Source organism: Gopherus flavomarginatus, chromosome 2, assembly GCF_025201925.1.
Source record: "Gopherus flavomarginatus isolate rGopFla2 chromosome 2, rGopFla2.mat.asm, whole genome shotgun sequence".
NCBI lineage: Eukaryota > Metazoa > Chordata > Testudines > Testudinidae > Gopherus > Gopherus flavomarginatus.
In genome coordinates, this window is record NC_066618.1 from 184744049 (window position 1) to 184765423 (window position 21375).

A 21375-nucleotide genomic window follows, 5' to 3' on the forward strand; every position below is an offset into this window, starting at 1 on the left:
AAATATAATCCTACAGTGCAGGTTTGTATAATTTTTGGTGGTGCTCAGAATGGGTCCAAGTCCTGTCCCTCCTTCTCCACATCCGCCCTGTAAGCTGATATATATATATTTTAAAATAACGTAAAAATGTGAGAGATCTGGCATGGGGCTGGTGATAAGGGGTTTGGGGTGTAGGAGGGGCTCAGGCAGAGGGTTGGGCTGTGGGGGTGAGGCTGGGGATAAGGGTTAACATTGCAGGAGGGGGCTCAGGGATGGGGCAGAGGGTTAGGATGTAGCAGGGTGAGGACTCTGGCTGGGGGTGTGGGCTCTCAGGTGGGGCCAGGGATGAGGAGTTTGGGGTGCAGGCAGGCTGCCCTGGGGCTGGGGCCAGAGAGGAGCACTCCCCCTGCCCTCTCCCCATCAGCAGCAGCAAGCTCTGGGGGAGGGGCCCCCTTTCTTCCCCCCGCCCCCAGCAGCACACTCACCTCACACCACTGTCACTGCACATGCTCCTAGGCCCCCTCTCAGGTCCAGGAAGCCCCCTCGCCTCCCCTGTGGTGGGTGCCGGCGTTGCCATTATGTGTGCACCTCCTCCCTTGTTGCTGCCGCTCACTGTAGCCTCGCTGGGGGTGGGGGATGGGGCTGCCCATTGCTCACTTTGGAGCAGGAGCGGTGACTGTGTGTGGGGAGGCCCCCTGTGCTGGCGGAGGGTCCTGCCAGAAAAGGGAAGGGTCTATCTCTCCGAGGCGGAAGGGCAAGGTCAGGGTCAGCGTCCCCTGGCACTAGTGGTTAAGGGGCACTAGGACCCTGCAGTGGCAGCTGATGCTGGGAGCTGGCAGAGTGGAGTGCAGCACGGAGCTGCAGGGGGCAGCTGCCCAGGGCACAGGCAGGAACGCTTGGGGGAGGTGTGTGGGGGTGGCAGATGGGGCCAGGGGAGAGACCCAGCCCCAAACATTGGTGGAGCCAGGCCCCCGAGCCCTGAATATTGCTGGAGCACGGGCACCATGGGCCCAAATAACTCGCCACCCCTTAGCACAGCCACAGCTCATGGTCACATCTTCACATTGCTCTAAATATTACCCTTCCTCCCCACACTGGGCACTATATGCTTGTGGAGCCCTATAAGGCTCTCCCTCAACTTTTCCTTCATTTTTAACCTGACACAACAACCGTGATCCTTCCTCCCTAGAAGATTTACACTGCAATCAGTTTGAAGGCTGTCTCATAACCAACAGAAATGGGTGCCACTGAGTGAAGTACCTGGCTTGCTTTCAACATTCAAGAGGCTGTGCCTTTTTGAGCTTTTATTGCAGCTATAAAACCTCCAAGGAAAACCAGCAGGCTAGAGCAGTGGTTCTCAAAGCCAGCCCGCCGCTTGTTCAGGAAAAGCCCCTGGCGGGCTGGGCCTGTTTGTTTACCTGCCACGTCCGTAGGTTCGGCCAACTGCGGCTCCCACTGGCCACTGTTCACCGCTCCAGGCCAATGGGGGCTGCGGGAAGCAGCGCGGGCTCGGGGATGTGCTGGCCGCCCTTCCTGCAGCCCTCATTGGCCTGGAGCAGTGAACTGCAGCCAGTGGGAGCCGCGATTGGCCAAATCTGTGGACGTGGCAGGTAAACAAACTGACCCGGCCTGCCAAGGGCTTTCCCTGAACAAGCGGCAGACCGGCTTTGAGAACCACTGGGCTAGAGGAGTAACACACAGTCTGTCCTTCAGAGATTAGAATGACTTTGTGTTCACGGCCTAATTCAGCTAATTCTATTGATGCTTGAGGAATAAAGGAGGGTCTTGTGGTTAAGGCACAGGGGTGAAATCAAGAGACCTAGTTTATATTAATGTCTTTGTCACCACTTTCCTGTGCGACCTTGGGTCAGTCAATTAACATCTCCAAATTTCTGTTACTCAATCCGAACTTCTGAGGGTCCTGAGAGGCAAAATTCATTGTTGTAAAATGCTTTCAGATTCTCAGTCACAAGATGCTGTAGAAGTATTGCTACTTATTTTTATTGCTTATTCTGTTTACAGAAATAAGGTCATAAAACTTTTGTTAATAAAAGTGGGATGCTTATAATGTAAGTTACTCTTCTCATATAGCCTCATCTTGGAGTTAGAAGAAGGTCTGGTATAGACACAGTTTTATCTTAGTCACATTTTTCATTTATGTGGCATCTTTCATCCCAGAAGATCAGAGTTCTTTACAAATTCTGGATCAGTTCATCAACTAGTATAAACTGATGTACCTCTGTTGACTTTTCCATGATCATCTTGGGTTCAAAAAAGAATTAGATAAGTTCATGGAGGATAGGTCCATTAATGGCTATTAGCCAAGATTGTCAAGGATGCAAGCCCATGCTCTGAGTATCCCTAAACTGCTGATTGCTAGAAACTGGAACTGGATGACAGGGGATGCATCACTCAAAATTGCCTGTTTTGTTCATGCTCTCAGAAGCATCTGGCACTGGCCACTGTCAGAAGACAAGATATTGGACTAGATGTACCATTGGTCTGACCCAGTATGGCCATTCTTATTGCTTAATTCTCATATCCATGGACTGTACATCCTATCATGGCATTTTGAAGCATCTCATTGCAAAATATCTTTCACAATACTAAATAACAAAGCAACTTCACACAAAGCAATTAGTCACAAAAGACTTACAGGTTCTATCATGTGAACCTGCTGAACAATTTTTATATCTATTGCATCAAAAGTACTGAAGCGAGCAAGGATTTGCAGAGTCAGCCTGGGATGCAAATAATTTTCTAAATTGACTCAAAATTTCCCCACTCAGCTGATATTGCCCTGCTGTCTGCTTTGTGCTACTAGTCATTTTCTTTAGGCCATAGTCTGATCTCAGTCATACCAATGTAAATAAGAAGTATCTCTGCTGATTCACTAGAGCTACTTTAGATTTACACTAGGTAGCAGAGATCAGAATCTGGCCCTCTGTTTTTATATCTATTAATGTGCATTAACTCAGCCATGATTGTTGATATCAGCTGAGCACTTTCCAGCTGTTCCCTAAGGGTATGTCTTCACTCAGGGCCGGTGCAAGGATGTTTCGTGCCTTAGGTGAAACTTCCACCTTGTGCCCTCCCCCGTCTCCAAATCCCCACCCTGAGCGCCCCCTTCTCCATGGCAGCTCCCCCCACTCCGCTCTAAGGGCTCCCCTCCCGCCCCCAGCAGCTTAGGCACTGCAAGCCTGGGAGGCAGGAGAATTGAAGCAGCCACAGTGTGCTCGGGGAGGAGGCAGGGCAGGGGTGAGCTGAGGCAGGGAGTTCCCCTGTGTGCCGCTCCCCTGCGTTCCAGCCCCCCCCTTACTTGCTGCAGGCAGCCCTCCCCGCACTCCCCTTCCCCAGCTCCCTCCACCTAAATGCCGGCGGCAACCGGGGCGGCCGAAGATCTGGCCACTGCAGTCGCTGCCGAAGAAAATGCCGCCTCCTAAATCCTAGCACCCTAGGCGACCGCCTAGGTTGCCTAAATGGTTGCACCGGTCCTGTCTTCACTAGCTTTAACGCGGCTGTGTACTCGTGTATGTGTAGACCTTGTCTACACATACAAGATAAAGTTGCAGCGCTGTAAAGTGCCAGTGTAGGCAAGGCCTAAGTTATTTTTTTCTCACTATATAAAACTGTGTAATTATGTTGCTTGTGGACTGCGGAAGTGAAGGGAGGAGGGAATTTCCAGGCACTTTTAGAATAGATGTTTTTCACCTTAATTTTGGGATAGATATGAGTGTGTCCTCGGTTTTTAATTCACTTTATAGCTTTAAGCAATTTCATTTGATAACTATTTTGTGCATTGTCTACTCTTGTTTGACTCCACTGTAAGTGTGCAGTTTTGAAAGTTAGTCTGAATAAAGCTTTTTTTTGCATGTGAAGGCTAACACTCTGGGGACTCTCATTAATACAATAATGACCTCTCTTTTTGGCACTTCCTGGCAACTAATGATCAGCTGGAGGCACTGAAGGCTGCCAACCATTCACTGCAAGGAAGTGCCAGACTCAGAGGTCCTTATTGCTGTTATAAGCCTTGGAAAACATAAAAAATTCCAAAAAGAAAAAAAAAAACACCTTTTTTCTGTCTGCTGGACTCAAAGTGTGTATGCTGCTAATGTGGGATTCAAGGCAACAAGTTTTATCCAGCACTTAAAAAGTGGAACAGAACAGATGAGAAGATAATTTTATTCCCAGTGTCAAATAATGGTTTCCTCTTATTAGCAGCATTCATTAGTCACATTAATTCACCTGGCTTGTAAAACCCTCAGTGCCGGGAGCATGTTTTGATTTTTCTCTGGTTAGCACCCTGCTCATACCTATGTGCTACGGATGTTCAGTAATAACCCTCCTATTATTTGCTGAGTGTCATCTGCGTGTGTTCGGTGCTGTACAAACATAAAGGGAGTCACAGTCCCTTCTCCAAGGAGTTTATAATCTTAAATCCCAATTTTCCAACTGGATCCATGGGGGTGAGCATGAGTTCAATGTGGTTCCTTCCACCAAGGTGGATCCAGTTGCAGAATTGTGTCCAAAATCTGGCACACATGATAAACCAGAGGCAAATTCAAACACCTAGAAGTACAGCTATAAAAAGGACCAATAAGGCCCCTTAAATCAGTTCTCAAGCTCATAATTAGCAGGTGCAGGTTGTCAGTTTCTTGGCTTTTTTTTTTTTCTCAGTGTCTGCTTTCCCAGCATCTAGTTCTAGGTGCTCCCAGATCCCTTACACCCACCCACACCCCAACCCGCTCCTCCAGCCCAGAGCCCCCTCCTGCACCCCAAATCCCTCATCAACCCCAGACAGAGCCATCACCCTCTCTTGCATTGCAATCCACTGCTTTAGACCAGAGCCCCCTCCCACACCCTGAACTCCTCATTTCTGGTTCAGCCCCAACCCAGAGCCCGCAACCCCAACCAGAGCTCTCACCCCCTCTTGCATCCCAACCCCCTAAGCCAGCCCAGTGAAAATGAGCGAGTGAGTGAGGGTGGGGAGAGCGAGCAACAGAGGGAGGTGGGATGGAATGAGTGGGGGAGGGGCAAGGCCTCTAAGAAGGGTTGGGGCAGGGGCGGAGCCTTGGAGGTGGGGCAGGGCAAGGGTGTTCAGTTTTGAGCAAGTGGAAAGTTGGCAACCTTACTGCCCAAGAATAGGGTCAGACATGGGAATGTGCCTGAGAGACCCACAGATAGGAACAGTGATCGGTTACTACCCAGATGGCTTAGAAGTATATGGGATTTTGTGGTTGGGCCCACTCACCAGAGAGGCTACAGGGACAGGTTGCAACATACAGGTTGTTGAATGTATAACAAGGACATCCTTTCTCCAAAATGTTTATTAGACACTAGGTGTGAGGGGTTGTTTGACATCTGAGAATAGTGGGGAGGGATTGGGGAAAGACAAGGTTAAGACAATGTAAAGTCAGTGCATTATTTGCATAATGTAAACAGATTTTTTTTAATCTTCCTATTCAAATATAATTTGCACAAAAAAGGGAGTCACTGCAGCCAATGGAATTACATAAGGAATTAATATGGTCATCAATCTTGTTTGAAACTTTGAACTTAGAAGTCCAGTGGTTTGGGCACTAGCCTAGGACTTGGGAGTTGTTCAGTCTCCTGCTCTGCCTTGAGTAAGTCACTTAGTCTCTCTGCCTCAGTTTCCCATCTGTGAAAAGGGGATAATAGCAATTTCCTACCACATGGGGTGTTGTGAGGACATGTGCATTAAAGACTGTGGGGTACTCAGATGTTATGGTAATGGGGGGAATATGGGTTGAAGACTCACTACAACTAGTTAATAGATTGTGTAGATGCAGGTGGAAAGAAGAAGTCAGCTGTACCTGGATGATACTTCAGTTAGAAGGAAGATCTGATCTGGAGTAAAAGATGAAGAAACAGAATAATCTCAGTTATTTAAAAAGCTCTATAAATCACAATAAAGTAACAGAACTGTGTTTTTTAAGATGGTTTAATTTATCTTAGCTAAGCGAGGTCAGGGCTACTGAAATGCCAAATTAACCACTCTGGAGCTGAGTTTCATTTTCTAATTTAATACATTAAAAATCTCAATCAATATACATCTGAGTCCACTTAATATCAACTTGCCTGATTTATCTAAATCAATATAATGCACTGTTAGACCTTGTCTACACATACAATTTGCACAGCTCTATAACTATACTAGTATACTTAAGCAATACAACCCCATTTCCCCCACTTCATAAACATGTTTATACTGGTATAGCGTATTCCCATATGGGAAGGGAAATACGCTATACCAGTATAAGGCATTATATCAAGATAACTGCACTCATGCCAAAGGTTGTACTGTTACAACTATTATGCTAAAAAAAAAAACCCACCACCCCCCTAACCAATGTAATTATATGGGCACAAATCTGTGCAGACCAGGCCTTAAACCACTTTAAGAGTGTCAACACAAGGGAGTTGCACCAATTTGGTTAAATAAGTAAAACGTTGTAGACTTTAAGTCTACTACAGTGGGACTATGATCTTTGATTGCTGACTCCTAGGAGCTACTAAAACATGAATAATAAAGTAGGAAACATGCTTCTACTGTGGTGATTTCATCCTCAGCTTGAAGAAACCCAGATCACTTGTCTTCAAATCCTGATTAATATAGTGGCAAACTGATAACACTGAATGGTCTTGGCTATATAGATGAGCTGGAATCTATAGCATTTAATAGAAAATACCAGCCTTATCTACACTAAGGATTTGTCTTGATTTTTAGGCAGTGGTACTCAGGTCCCACTAATTGCAGGGGGGGAATCACTAAGACATATGAGATAATAAACTGCATTTCCACCAGTGCAATTTACCTGAGTTCCAAGCAGTAGTAAACAGCACCCATGCAAATTACAGGTCATAGAGGTTTATCTGGGCTGCACTGGGCCAGTTACATCAGTGGATGTCCACCAAGTCAAAGCAACATCTCATACTCTAAAGCAGGGGTAGGCAACCTATGGTACGAGTGCCAAAGGTGGCACGCAAGCTGATTTTCATTGACACTCACACTGCCCAGGTCCTGGCCAACGGTCCGAGGGGCTCTGCATTTTAATTAATTTTAAATGAAGCTTCTTAAACATTTTGAAACCTTATTTAATTTACATACAACAATAGTTTAGTTATATATTATAGACTTACAGAAAGAGACCTTCTAAAAACATTAAAATGTATTACTGGCACGCGAAACCTTAAATTAGAATGAATAAATGAAGACTGGGCACACCACTTGTGAAAGGTTGCTGACTCCTGCTCTAAAGAGTCAAAGTGCTTTCAAAATGAAGAAAGCTAGAAGTGACAATAGCAGGGAGCTTGTAAATCTTGAAAGTTTACTTTTCAAAAGGATTGTCATTGGTTTAATTTATCTATACATTCCTCCTTAATTACGCTGCTGCTTAGAATTCTTCCAAAACCTAAAATCAGAGGCACAGCACAAGTACTTTATCTACAGAGCTCTTACATAAATACAATGTATTGTCCTTTATCTGTATCACTGGGCCCACGAGCGCCAAAACATGAAGAAAAAATCCTTTGAGGTAAACTTCTGTAGTAGAGTCAGTGAATTTAGCATTACAATGGGTGTGAGGACTGGCCACAAATTCAGAATGAAGGCAGAAGGCAAGCAAGATAAATATCTGGGTAAACTAAGGCCTGGTCTATCTATACGTAGTTTTTATACCAGTATAACCATGTTATTGGGGGAGGAGGTGATTTGTATTTTTAATTAAAACAGTTAAATCGGTACAACTCCTAGAAAGGACTCAGTTATACCAGAATAAGGTGCCTTTTTACCAATAGAACTTATTCCCCTTCCCATATAAGAATAAGTTATTGTAAGCACTTTTAGACAAGTATAACTGTGCCCACATATTTGGGATTGTGCCACTTTAACTATGCCAATGTAGTTTGTGTGTAAACAGACTGGGGATTTGTTGAATAATAGAACTGAGAACCACCTCTGTTATAACTTTAATAGTACTAACTAATAAAACACTTTGAGATACAGCTTGTATCAAAAAGGATTTACAAAATAAAGATGCATTATACTGTACTGTTGCTATTTATTTTGCTTAGCGCTGACCATGTGCTCAAACTTGTAGAAGACGTGCAGATAAAGGAGATCCCTGCCTAAAGACCTTACATTGGAAGGCCTTGTCTATGCACAATATTACCTGATTCAGGAACTGGTGCAGATCACCTTCAGTGGCCCTTCGAGTAGATAACGGCAAGTCATGGTTTGCCCCAACTTAGCTAATCACTGTTTCCCGTGATTCCTAAAGCCTTGTCCACACTAAGGGCTTGTCTACATCACAAAGTTGCAGCGCTGGTGAGGGGGTTACAGCGCTGCAACTTAGGAGGTGTACACATCTGCAGGGCATCACCAGCGCTGCAACTCCCTGTTTGCAGCGCTGGCCGTACTCCTGTTTTGTCTCGGGTGTAGAGGATCCAGCGCTGGTGATCCAGCGCTGGTAATCAAGTGTAGACACTTACCAGCGCTTTTCTTGACCTCCGTGGAATAAGCAGGTATCCCAGCATACCTGAGGAAGCCTCTGGTAATCAAGCTGGTCTCCTTCCCCGGTTTGCTCTCGCGTTCCCCGAACCCCCGAGCAAGCAGGTCTCCTTCCCTGCGGTTTGCAGGGTGGTTCGGGGAACGCGAGAGCAAACCGCGGCGAAGCTGGTCTCCTTCCCCGGTTTGCTCTCGCGTTCCCCGAACCCCCGATCAAGCAGGTCTCCTTCCCTGCGGTTTGCAGGGTGGTTCGGGGAACGCGAGAGCAAACCGCGGCAAAGCTGGTCTCCTTCCCCGGTTTGCTTTCGCGTTCCCCGAACCCCCGAGCAAGCAGGTCTCCTTCCCTGCGGTTTGCAGGGGGGTTCGGGGAACGCGAGAGCAAACCGCGGCGAAGCTGGTCTCCTTCCCTGGTTTGCTCTCGCATTCCCCGAACCCCCGAGCAAGCAGGTCTCCTTCCCTGCGGTTTGCAGGGTGGTTCGGGGAACGCGAGAGCAAACCGCGGCAAAGCTGGTCTCCTTCCCCGGTTTGCTCTCGCGTTCCCCGAACCTCCGTGCAAGCAGGTCTCCTTCCCTGCGGTTTGCAGGGTGGTTCGGGGAACGTGAGAGCAAACCGCGGCGAAGCTGGTCTCCTTCCCTGGTTTGCTCTCGCGTTCCCCGAACCCCCGTGCAAGCAGGTCTCCTTCCCTGCGGTTTGCTGGGTGGTTCCAGGAACGCTAGAGCAAACCGCGGCGAAGCTGGTCTCCTTCCCCGGTTTGCTCTCGCGTTCCCCGAACCCCCCTTGAAGCCGCCCAACAGCGCTGCAGTATGGCCACATCTAACACCACTTGCAGAGCTGGTTGCTGTAAGTGTGGCCACTCTGCAGCGCTGGCCCTATACAGCTGTACTAATACAGCTGTAACAACCAGCGCTGCAAAATTTTAGATGTAGACATACCCTAAGGTAGAAATGTTTTGTAAGATACCAGAGTTAGCATCAGTTCAGTTGAATTTGTATTAGCCGGCCCATCTACACTGGGGCTCTCAATGATGCTATCTGGCTCTAGTAGCCATTTTCAGCACCATGTCAAATAAACCCATTCAGAAGAAGTCAGCCAGCCAGCTAAACTATTGCTTGTCTACACTGGCAATTTACAGCACTGCAACTTTCTCGCTCAGGAGTGTGAAAAAACACTCCCCTGAGCGCAGCAAGTTTCAGCACTGTAAAGCGCCAGTGTAGACAATGCTGAAGCGCTGGGAGCTACGCTTCTCGTGGAGGTGGGGTTTTTAGAGTTCGACCACACAAGCCACGTTAAAGCGCTGCTAGTGTAAACTAGCCCTATGGCTCCCAGCACTGCTAATCCAGTGTAAGCAATGGTGGATGTGACAGATGTGGCAATATCCTGGAAAAATCTTGTTGAATTAAGTTTAAGTATCTTTGGAGTCCATTGTATTCAATCAAAGATTATGTATTATTATGGGCCTGGATGATCAAAGGACTCTATCGAACAATGTGGCAGAGAAGAATGGTCTTTTGGGACACTGAGTGAAGTGGATTTCCTGGGAAATATCTAGGGGGAGGTGAGTGCAAATTCCACCCCTCCCTGGTTACAGGAAAACCCAGGCTTTAGCCATTACAGCTTAAGGAAGGGACCATTGTCTTCTGATTATCTGTTCCTAGAAACTGAAGATCAAAGGCCCAGGCTCTATAAAGGAAAGACTAACCTATGCATGAGTGTGCTTATTCTGAACAGAGGCTGTTATGAACTTGTAACCACTGGAAAAACTTGATGTGATTTGAAGTACTGACTTCTAACAGAGCCCCTGTTGGAGTTGGAGAGGTGATATCTAGTAAGCTTATTAGAATGTGTGTTGGTTCTTTTATTGTTATATGTTCTCTGTCTAATGCTTTCACTTTAAGAATAAATGTGCTTGCTTAGAAAGGGCTGTAGGTCATTTATAACTGTGGGCAATTACACTGTTCATAGACACTGAAGAGAAAGCAAAGCGCAGACACTGGCCTGCTTAGGGCTTGACTACCCTTGGGAGTTACAGTGCATTAAAGGAGCCTCACGCACACCAGCTTACTCCCCATCCACACTGGCAAGGCACGTAGAGTGCTCTGACTCCACGGCTAGAGTGCTCCTGGTACTCCACCTCGGCAAGAGGAATAACTTTTTCTGCGCCCCTGCTGGAGCACCGCAGTGCCAGTGTGAACAGGGTGTTGCATTACTGTGCTCTGATCGGCCTCCGGAAATGTACTATAATCCCCTTAAGTCAAGTGGCCACTCGTGTCATTGTTTTGGATATGCCATTTGAAAGCTCCATTTGACAGCTGGCTGCTTATCTGCTCTCAGACAAAGCAACCATTAGTGTGGAATGCTGTGTGTGAGAGAGAGAGAGGTGTGGGGGGAGGTCTGCTGCTGTCTGAACTTACATGACAGCATGCTGACATGCTCTCAACCCCCCACAAACCCACTCTCTCTCCCCTCACATACATACAACACACTCCCTGTCACACTCCACCCCACCCCCACCCGCATTTGAAAAGCACGTTGCAGCCACTTGCATGCTGGGAGAGCTACCACAATGCACTGCTCTCTGTGGCTGTTGCAAGAGCTGTTAATGTGGCCACGCCAGTGCATTGGCAGCTGCCAGTGTGGACAGACTACAACGCTTTCCCTACTGCACTCTACAAAGGCTGGTTTAACTCAAAGCACTCTACATCTGCAAGTGTAGCCATGTGCTTAGTCAGGAGTGAGAAGAGAGACATAGGTTTCCACTCAAGAGAAGTGATGGCAGGGGAGCTGGAAGCCTAGAATTGGTGCCTTTCGTGGACTGTGAGGGGAAAATACAGGTACAGTTGCCCTGAACTGTGGCAGTGGGAATGTGCTGAAAGGATTCCCTAGTGTAGTCAAGGCTCCCAGATGCATCTGCATTAAGACTTTTCACGCCACTGATCTACAACCATGAATCTCTGCCAATGGTAATGATGATGGGGAAAAATGTCTGTCCCTGTCTACATTAGTACTACCACTGTTGCTAACACCAGTGGAGCTGGACTAATACTGGACCAATGATGCAAAAAGTGCTAGTGTACAGAGAAGGCCTTCACTACAAGCACAGGTGGTAGTAACTTTGCTTAGCTACCCCAGAGGTTGTGACGATGGGAAGGAGGGGACGATGCTATATGTTATCTACATGAGAGAAATGTATTGTTCTAAGAATTCATCTGATGTCCTAGTATGCTTGTAAAACACTTTGGGCCTGATCTTCTGTTACATTTGTTGACTAATCTATGCTGGTTAGCATATAAATATATAACATATTAATAATATATATATTATCAGCACTATACATATATTAGTATGGATTAAGCACCAATAACATAAAGCACTAATATAGTAATAGTGATATAGCTTAAACTGGCCTATACCGTAATCCTCTTCACTTATGCTAAGTAACCTATAACGCCTTGGATTTGCTGAAGTAAGTGTCTGACATAAGTAGATAGGAAACTTGTCAAAATCAAGATACATTCATACTATGTCTTAGTACAAGCTAGGGAAGTACCAGTAACTGGAATGCTAGTGTCGAAAACAAAGATAAGGAAGGAACAGAACAAGAAGTTACGGAACTGGGACAAAACTCATGGGTTGGATTTTAGTGACCTGTAAAGGGGTGTAGCTTGTAACATCATCATATAAATAATCCCAGCTGAAATGTGTAACTTTGGGAGCATACCTTATGTGTACGGTGAATGTAACTTCTTTGCACAGGATTGCTCTTTGGAGACTGGTATCGTATAGAACCTTTTTCTTGTGCCACGCTAATAAACCTGACTGACACTGCTTACTTGATCTCTTGGGTATATTTCATAATGAACCAAACTATGGTGAAGCAATTGACTATACAATTTATTAACACTTTGTGCCTTCATTTACAGTGGTGCAAAATGCTACTATTCTGACTTGGTATGGTTTTACACGGACTTAGCACTAATGTGAACGACTTCACAATGAAGTTCACATACACACAAGTGCACCAACCAGTTTCTAAGCATTCTATAAAGCCTTGTCTATACACAAGTTATACTACTTTCGCTGCACTGGTATAGTTAGGCAGTACAACCCTAGTGCTAGCATTGATACAGTTATTTCCATATGAAAAAGGAATATGCCATATGGGTATACGGCACCTTTATATCGGTATAACTAAGTTCACATAAGGGGTTCTACCAGTATAACTATTTGAGTAAAAAAAAAAATCATACCCATAACCAAAATAGTTACACTGGTACAAAACAGGACTTTGAATCTGTTGGAACAGACTACACTCTGCAGTTCTGAAGAACTGCTTCAGTCAAAATTATTTCAATCTAAACTGGTTTAGCGCCAGTGTGGGTGGGAGCTAGCTGAAACAGTGCAACTTTTTTCCTGCTACTGCCCTGGTAGCCTTTGGAAGCCTTCGGAATTCTGGGAGCTAAGCCCGGAATTGTGGGATAGGTACCCAGAGGGCACTGCAAATTAAATGGTTTGGAGCAGTATTAGTTTGGACAAAACTGCATCAACTCAAACCAATTCAGCGTGGCAAGAGTGGACTCAGTTAACTGTAAATTGGTTTAATACAACTGCTTCCATTATAACTGGTGTAAGTCTCTAATGTAGAAGTCTCCAACTTCCAATGTTTTTTACCAACAAGTGATCAGACAGTGGAGGATGCCAAAGCTTTGTCTGCTCTAGAATTCCCACTAGTGCTGTTCCTCCTAGAGCAACTGAACTGGAGCAGCACCAGTGGGAGTTTCCCCCCCCTAAAATTTTGTAAGGTAGACAATGTCAAAGACAAATACAGAGAAAACAGGACATTGTGGGAAATCCAGAGAAGTATCCAGGATTTGAGGGACAGAAAGGAGAGGACACAGAGGAGAGTGGGTTATTGTTGTTGGTGTTCAAGCACAAGCCAGGGCTCCCATTGTTGTTATGAACTCATGACTGTAGCTACTGATTTACATTGAACATGGATCATATACAGTAGTATTTTCCCTGAGTAAATCAGCACCTAGACAAGACCACAGGTACAATCCTGCTGTATTCCAGTAGGAAGTTTGCTTGAATAATGATGAGTTGGAAGGACTGCATGATTGGACCACGTGTTACTAAAAGAGTTGGTTACCTTTTCCTGTAATACACATTGTTTGTTCAACTGCTATTGAGTATGTAAGCTGATGGCCAATGTATTGTTTGCTTTGATTTCCTAGTAGGTAGCTTGTGCAAAATGTGTACCCCTCACAACCACCCCGGCTGTGCTGTTTAAAGGTGGATTGCTTTTTGTCTAACTTTTTCATTTGTCATATGATTGACATAACTCAGGTTTAATTTTCTGAAAGTCATCTGTTTACCAAGCACAAGATATTCTACTCAGTGTCCTTGCTGCTGGGCCACATTTATACTGACTATAGCAGGACAGATACTACATTGCTATTAATAAATAATTATGCTGTTTGCCTTAATAGAGCCTCTCATCCCAAAGGATTCCAAACCTTTTTACAGACAATGGATCAAGTTCTACCACAGTTACAACTATGCAATTGCTTAACAGGGTTAAATGGGTATCAAGGAAGGTGCAAATTAATTATAGATTAGATTCATGAATCACTTCACAACCACTGAAGTTACCTCTACTTCTGGGGTAGACGTGCTGCCAATATTTTGGTACCAGAATGAGGTCCTGACCTGGCTGGCCTCTAGGTGCTACTGCAATATAAATGTTTAATAATGTTTAGACTATATTCCTGAAAAATATACTGTAAATATTTAGAGCACAGCAGACTGTTTAATCTGCATAATGTGAAATGAGAGAGGAGGCAAAGACCTTATCAGAGGAGCTGGGGGCAACCCCCAGTGATGTATTTCAAAAATATCTAACACTAGATACATTCCAAAGGCAAAACATTTTCTCCTTAAAAATACTTACATGAACCCTGTGAATAAGTCATCTCTGGCAAGAATGGTTTAGTAGCACCTACACAGTGGGGGAATTCTAGCAGAGAGAGAGAAATGACCTCAACTCTCCTTTAAATTTACAGGTGACATTTTAACAAGGATTTCCCAGGAGCCACCTCAGGTACATCAGTGGCTGTCATGCAGCAGCTGTTTAGCAGTATACAGCAATACTACACAACAGTTTCAGGCAAGGACTGAGGAATATCATATTTAATACATTGTCAGAATTCATGTATTGACAATTTTTAACTGGGTGGAAAGTTAGAACTCTTTCCAGAGGGATAAAATCATGTTGCCAGTATCGGTAACTCTTCCAGTTCTGAATGCTAATGAGTTTTGAAAGCACATTGTCTTTCTGTCTAGACTTGCTCTGCCTCACCTCTCCTAACCCTGCATTAACACCAGTGTTATACCCAGGGTGCGTTCATATTGCAGTTGTAGGCAGGTAGTAGAAGAGCAAATTGCTTCCAGCTCATGGAAAAAGAACATGAAAACAAGTTGGCACAAGTACCCCATGCTTGCGAAGACCAGTGAGAAACAACAGAGTTCATATTAAATACTAGAATGGGCCTCCATGGTCATTCAAGCCTTGATCTATCTTTCTTCAAGAGGGAAGTCAATTGTGAGATTATTTCTTTATTTGGTATTTGTATTATCGTAATGTCCAGAGGCACCAGCTAACACACTGGGTTTCCATTGTGAAAGATGTGTATAAGCAAAGAGCAAGGGACAGTCCCTGCCCACAAGACAAGACCCTATGATTTAAATAGACAAGGCAGACAAAAAATGGTTTTACTATCCCCATTTTACATATAGGAACCAAGACCCATGGAGTTTGATTATTTTTTTTTTGACACAGAAACTGGACTCAGACCACCAACTCATTTCACAAAGGTCACTGAACAGCCCTGGATTTGAAACAACTTTTTGTCTGTTCCTAAAGCAGGCTAGCTCTGAACCATCTCAGGCCTGGGCCGCACTAGCTCAAGGATCAGTTCCACCTGCAGGTCAAAATAGTAGAAGCATGGTAAAGATAGGGCACAAGAATTTTTATCTTTGTGTTGTCTAAACCGGGGTTAAGCACAGGGCCGGTACAAGGAAGTTTCACGCCCTAGGCGAAACTTCCACCTTGCGCCACCCCAGCCCTGCGGCAGCTCTCCACGCCCCCACCCCGCCCACCCTGAGGCACCCCTCCAGTGGCAGCTCCCCTGCACCGGGGAACCATGCGGTACCTCCCCACCCCAGCTCACCTCTGTTCCGCCTCTTCCCCGAGCACACCGCCCCCGCTCTAATTCTCCTCCCAGGCTTGTGGTGCCAAACAGCTGATTGGTGCTGCACATCTGGGAGATGGGAGAAGTGGAGCAGCAATCACACGCTCAGGGGGAACACTGTAAAAAAAAATTGGGGGCACTGCTTTTTGGTGCCCCCAAATCTTGGCGCCCTAGGAAACCGCCAAGTTCGCCTTAATGGCAGCACTGGCCTTGGTTTAGCAGCACAGCTGTAAGAACACCCATACCAATCCACACCACAGCTATCTTCAAGGACCTGTATCAGAAAGAGATCAGCGGTGGGGAAAGTGCTGTAAATTCCCAGTGTAAAAGGGCCCTAGGGGTGACAGTGAAATACTGTGTAACCAATGCTTTTTGCCATCCAGTTCCCCAAGTTTTCATACTGAAAACAAAACAGCCTACTATTGCAGGTGAAAGGTCCATGTTTCATGACAAACTATTGCTACACAGAAATACACGATGGGTAGAAGAACGGTGTACTCCCCTACAGGCACATTACAGAGCTCCAGCAGCAACAAGATAAACCAGAATGGATTTCTGTATAGAATAATGCTGGAGAAACTCCTATGTCCCTCTGGCTTTACTGCCATAATCCAGGACAGCACTGTTTGTTTTCAGTCCTTGTTACAGACTAATTCACCAAGTTAAACTCTGAGGTATCACTAAATCCTTTCAGTGACTACCTTACAATACAAATGTTTCTTGCAGCCAAAGGTGAAGCATGAAGAAGGAAACAAAGGGAAAAATAAAGAAGAGATAAGACCCATTTACTTTCTTTGTCACAGTGGCTGACCATTTCCATCAGGCTACACTGGCACCCTGAGCAGAGGTGGAAGTTTGAGCCCATTTCACCAGCTCAGGGAATATTTATGGACCTTCTTATTTCAGAAATAGTACACTTCACCTTCCAAAAATTGAGATTCCAATGACTCAAAGAAAGTCATCACTCTCTAAGCCATTTTACCGTATTTGAATCCACAAGGATTTTCATTTTTGCAGAACTAATGCCTGAGTTTAAAATCAAACCGCTCTCGAAAAGTGAGGGCAGGAAGTGCTAATAGATAAAAAGATATTTCTGTAAATAATTTTTTTAATATTTACATCTTATATTGCATGCCAGTGTCACCCACACACTTCCTGGGTGTGGTGTTCTGTCTCCTCTAGTGGCACTGAGACCACATAGCACTTAATGGCTCTGCTACAGCCTTATCTCATGCAGTAGAGGCTAATGCATGTAGCTTCAGAGGTTCCAGACTTGACCCCAACCACCAGAGTTTGTTGGTGTTACACCGGTACCTTATATCATGCTCAGATCTCCTATGTAGGCATTCTTTTTTACCTATTTCACTGCAATTGCCATACAAAAATAATACTTACAAATAGTGAATGGCAGAAGGGCAAATTGACCATAGACAGATGGGAGTGGGAGGGGTACTATCAATCAGTAATAAGAAAACATCATTTCCTTTTTGAAAATGAAGCCTGAATTTATTTTGCCAAACCAGCATCATCAATAATTTCACCATAGGTCTGGAAATAATGTTTGCTAGTTAACTGCTGCTACATACACATATCATAAGATGAACAAAACATGATGTTCACTCAAAACTATTGTTTTTCTTTTTTATTTCATAGATTCTGATCCTGCAACAGACCCCGCTCCTGTGCCTGTGTGGAATCCCATTTTGTTCTATGGGGTTAAACGTAGAGACATGGTCCACCCAAGCACAGGCGGTAAGAGAAAGGTCTTAGTAAAGGAGTAGTACATTAAGGAGGACTGGGGGAGGGCAGGGAGATATTCAGAATTTGCAGGACTTTCCCAGTCAAATTCTAGCAATTTTATATTAGATCACATTTGAGGTCTAAAACCTTGACATTGTCTTTTTAACTCCATGGTCATTTAAATTCTCTGGGACATTTAGATTATAAAACCATTAATACATACGTTGGCAGGCAAGGCATAAATAATATGCAATCTAGAAAAAAGTCAAATGTTTGCTATAAAGAATGATCAGGTTCTGTTACCCAAATACAAGAACCATTTCTGGTCAGAGATATTAAAACACTGTGGCAAAGCTTGCACTGCAGATGCTTGCACTATACTTGGCCTGTGAACAGAGAACTAATGTTTGTTAGAGCTGGTTCTCAACCCTTCCTTTAAAGACTGAAAATGCCCATTGACACTAACATCACTAATGATAACTTAGTATTGCCATGCTTTCTAGTAGCAATGTAATAATATGATGCAATACATAGTCATGGCAATAAGCCCACAGAACTGCAGAAAGAAACTAAACAGCCACTATTTGATTTGTTTACCTCAACATACCTTTGTCAGTTACAAAGATGACTCAACACATTTTCCCTAATTTACTTTCTCTCATTCACATTCAGAGGGCCAAAGTCTGATTTCAGTGACACTAGTGTAAATCTGAGAGTAACTCCACTAAAGTCAACCTTGATAGAAAAACAAATACTTTACACAGGAAGCCATGAATTTAGGGTGATCAGCTGTACCGATTTTATAGGGAAAATCCCGATATTATCTGGTTACCCTACACTAAGTCAATGGGGTAAATCCAGTTTACACTAGTGTAAATGAAAGCAGAACTTAGGCCACAGTTTTTGTTTGTGTTAAAGTATAACTAAATCCAAAGATTATTTTTATAAATGTTTGCCTGTTTTTCAGTCCTTTCTTTGTATATGATGTTGATTAAGGCTCCTGTGTAAAAATATTTCCTTTAGTGTCAGTTTTCTGCTTGCTTCACTGCTTTGCATCTGTTGATCTTTGTGCCCTGCTCAGGTTATTTTTTAGGATTATTGTATAAGAGGCAACCTTCCAACTGTGCAAGGTACTAAGCTATCATTTAACACAAACAGTAAATGGTGAACAGTTTCTCTGGTGCCGCTCTATGCACATATGAAAACTCCTGATTACATTCTCCCTTTTATCATGAAACAGATGTTTTTCCCCATTTTGAACCTAACCTTTGAGACACCATTAGGGTCTGATCTTGACAGGTGCTGAGCATCCAGGTCTTGTGGGTATTCATCACCTCTCAGGATGAGGCCCCCATGGATGAAATCCTGGTTTATTGAAGTCAATGGCAAAACTCCTACTGAGTCAACTGGGCCAGAATTTTACCCCATAATTAGGGCCCTACCAAACTAATTGCCATGAAAAACATGTCACAGGCCGTGAAATCTGATCTCTCCCCCTGAAATTTGGTCTTTTGGGTGCTTTTACCCTATGCTATACAGATTTCATGGGGGAGACCAGCATTTCTCAAATTGGAGGTCCTGACCCAAAAGGGTGTTGCAGGAGGTCACAAGGTGGGCAGGTCACAGTATTGACACCCTTACTTCTGTGCTGCCTTCAGAGCTGGGGGGCCGGAGAGCAGTGGCTTTTGGCTGGGTGCTCAGCATCGCTGCCAGCAGCAGTACAGAAGTAAGGGTAGCAGTACCGCAACCTCTCCGCCCCTCCCCACAATAACCTCATGACCCGTCCACAACTCCTTTTTCGGTCAGGATCCCTACTGTAAAATTTCAGATTTAAAAAGCTGAAGTCATGAAATTTACAATTTTTTTAATTCTATGGCCATGAAATTGACCCAAATGGACCACGAATTTGGTAGGGCCCTACCCATAATGTTGCCCAGTAACTAGTTTCAACATCAAGTATTTAAAAGTGAACTCTTTCAACACTCTGAAAAAAGAAAGATGGGAAACACTGCTTCCTAAAAACTTCCAGTATGTTGCCTTAACCAGGTGTCTGATACTAAGGACTGATGACATCTCAAAACCCATGCATCCAAATCTCAAAGACAGTGACATCTTTAACAATCCCACATTTTAGTACTAAATCATCTCTGTTTCAGTAATCCTAAAATACCAAAAATAGTGCTTCAATAACTCCACCTCCCCAGCAGGACTTCCTACAGGACACTAACACAATCCAGCCAGCTCTCTCTTTCTCACACACACACACCTCCTTGAACTGACTGATTTATTTAGGCACAAGGATAAGCTCCGAGGGGAGACCTCCACAAGCGCAATGGGTGGCCACAGATGCTCCTCCCATCCCCAGCCATGGGGATCCCGCACATGCTCCCCGACCCCCGGAGATGCTTCCCGAGCAGCCCTAGTCGCAGGGGGAAGGAGACGCTTCCCAGTGTGCGCAGGGAGGAAAGGGCGTCTGGGTGGGACTCACTCACCCAGGGTTTTGACTGCGATCTGCCTGGTGAGCGGCGGCGGCAGGTTGATGCAGACCAGGTCCACGTCCTGGTGCAGCAAGACCTCGTCTATCCGGCTGGTGTAGAAGGGGACGCTCATCTCCTTGGCCAGCTCCTCCGCCTCCTCCTGGGTCCGGCCCCAAATCGCTTTGACCGAGAAGCCCTCGTCCTTCAGCAGCGGGATGATGACCCGGGCGGTGAGGCTGGTGCCGAACACCCCCACCCCGGGCAGCATGGCTGCTGCTCTCTGCCCCTGGCCGGCTCGGCGCCCCCCTTCCCCCCGTGTGCGCCCTCCGCCCCTGCCTGGGGAAGGGAGCGGAGCTGATAAGCGCCGCGGCAGCGAGCGGCACTGCAAGGAGCCCTCAGACCCAGCCCAGGGCCGCCGCCGCCGCCCCGGGAAGGGGGACACGCCGCCCCCGAGCCCAGCAGCAGTTGCTGGCACGTCGCCTGGCAGCTGGTCCCTGCTGCGCCCCGCGGCTCCCGGAGCGGCTCAGCAGCAAAGCAGCGGCCCCAGAGGCTCCCCCCTGCTTGCCCTCCATACCCGGATCATCACACAGCCCAGGGCGCCTCTCTTCCCCACCACACGCGCGCACACACAGCCCCGAACCCGGCTGCTCTTTCCCAGCCAGCTACCTCTCCAGCCAGCGCCACGGGAAATTGCTGGGCAGCCAAGTTGTATAGTGAGGAGGAGGACGCGGAGGCAGCAGCCTGAACCCTAAGCTGCATCTGCCATGTTCACCACAGAGCACTCCTGCTCACTGCGAGAAAAGGAGGAGTTTTGCTGTCACCTACAGCTTTCCTGCAACGCCCTCTTTAGAGTTCACGTGTCATTGGCCGCCACTCTGGTTTCTTTCCCAGTGCAATCGAAAAATAGCACCAATTGGCTGGCATGCCATTACCAGGGGGCAGCAGAGTGCTGGTGGCACTAGATGGGGCAGCAGGCTATAGAAGCAGGCAGAACGATGGGCTTCTATTGTACCTAGTATCGGAGGGGTAGCCCTATTAGTCTGGATCTGTAAAAGCAACAAAGAATCCTATGGCACCTTATAGACTAACAGAGGTTTTGGAGCATGAGTTTTCCTGGGTGAATACCCACTTTGTCGGATGCATGTAGTGGAAATTTCCGGGGGGGTGGGTGTGTGTGTGTGTGTGTGTGTGTGTGTGTGTGTGTGTGTGTGTGTGTGTGTGTGTGTGTGTGTGTGTGTGTGTGTGTGTGTGTGTGTGTGTGTGTGTGTGTGTGTGTGTGTGTGTGTGTGTGTGTGTGTGCAAGCAAGAAGCAGGCTAGAGATAAAAGAGGTTAGTTCAATCAGGGAGGATGAGGCCCTCTTCTAGCATTTGAAGTGTGAAAACCAAGGAGGAGAAAGTAAAGTTG

The 21375-nt window shown here is 45.8% G+C and overlaps 2 protein-coding genes across 11 annotated transcripts in view; both read right to left on the reverse strand.

Moving 5' to 3' along the window:
- Positions 1-20735, reverse strand: part of TBC1D7 (TBC1 domain family member 7) — a 149860-nt gene extending 129125 nt beyond the window's left edge. The window contains exon 1 of the mRNA XM_050941645.1: positions 20637-20735. The gene's annotated coding sequence lies outside the window, so the exon portion shown is untranslated. The remainder of the gene's footprint in view (positions 1-20636) is intronic.
- Positions 1-21020, reverse strand: part of GFOD1 (glucose-fructose oxidoreductase domain containing 1) — a 541281-nt gene extending 520261 nt beyond the window's left edge. For 2 of the 10 annotated variants that reach the window (XR_007772754.1, XM_050941608.1), the window contains exons 1-2: positions 20637-21020; positions 19986-20172 (exon numbers count right to left, since the gene is read on the reverse strand). Coding sequence is in view for 2 of the 10 variants with exons in the window: in XM_050941608.1 (XP_050797565.1) it covers positions 19986-20172; positions 20637-20729 (280 nt within the window). In the remaining 8 variants the exon portion in view is untranslated. Of the gene's footprint in view, positions 1-464; positions 1374-19985 lie in introns of those variants that run through there. The other 8 variants (XM_050941617.1, XM_050941612.1, XM_050941616.1 and 5 more) reach the window with 7 other exon arrangements.
- Between the last annotated feature and the right edge of the window lie 355 nt (positions 21021-21375).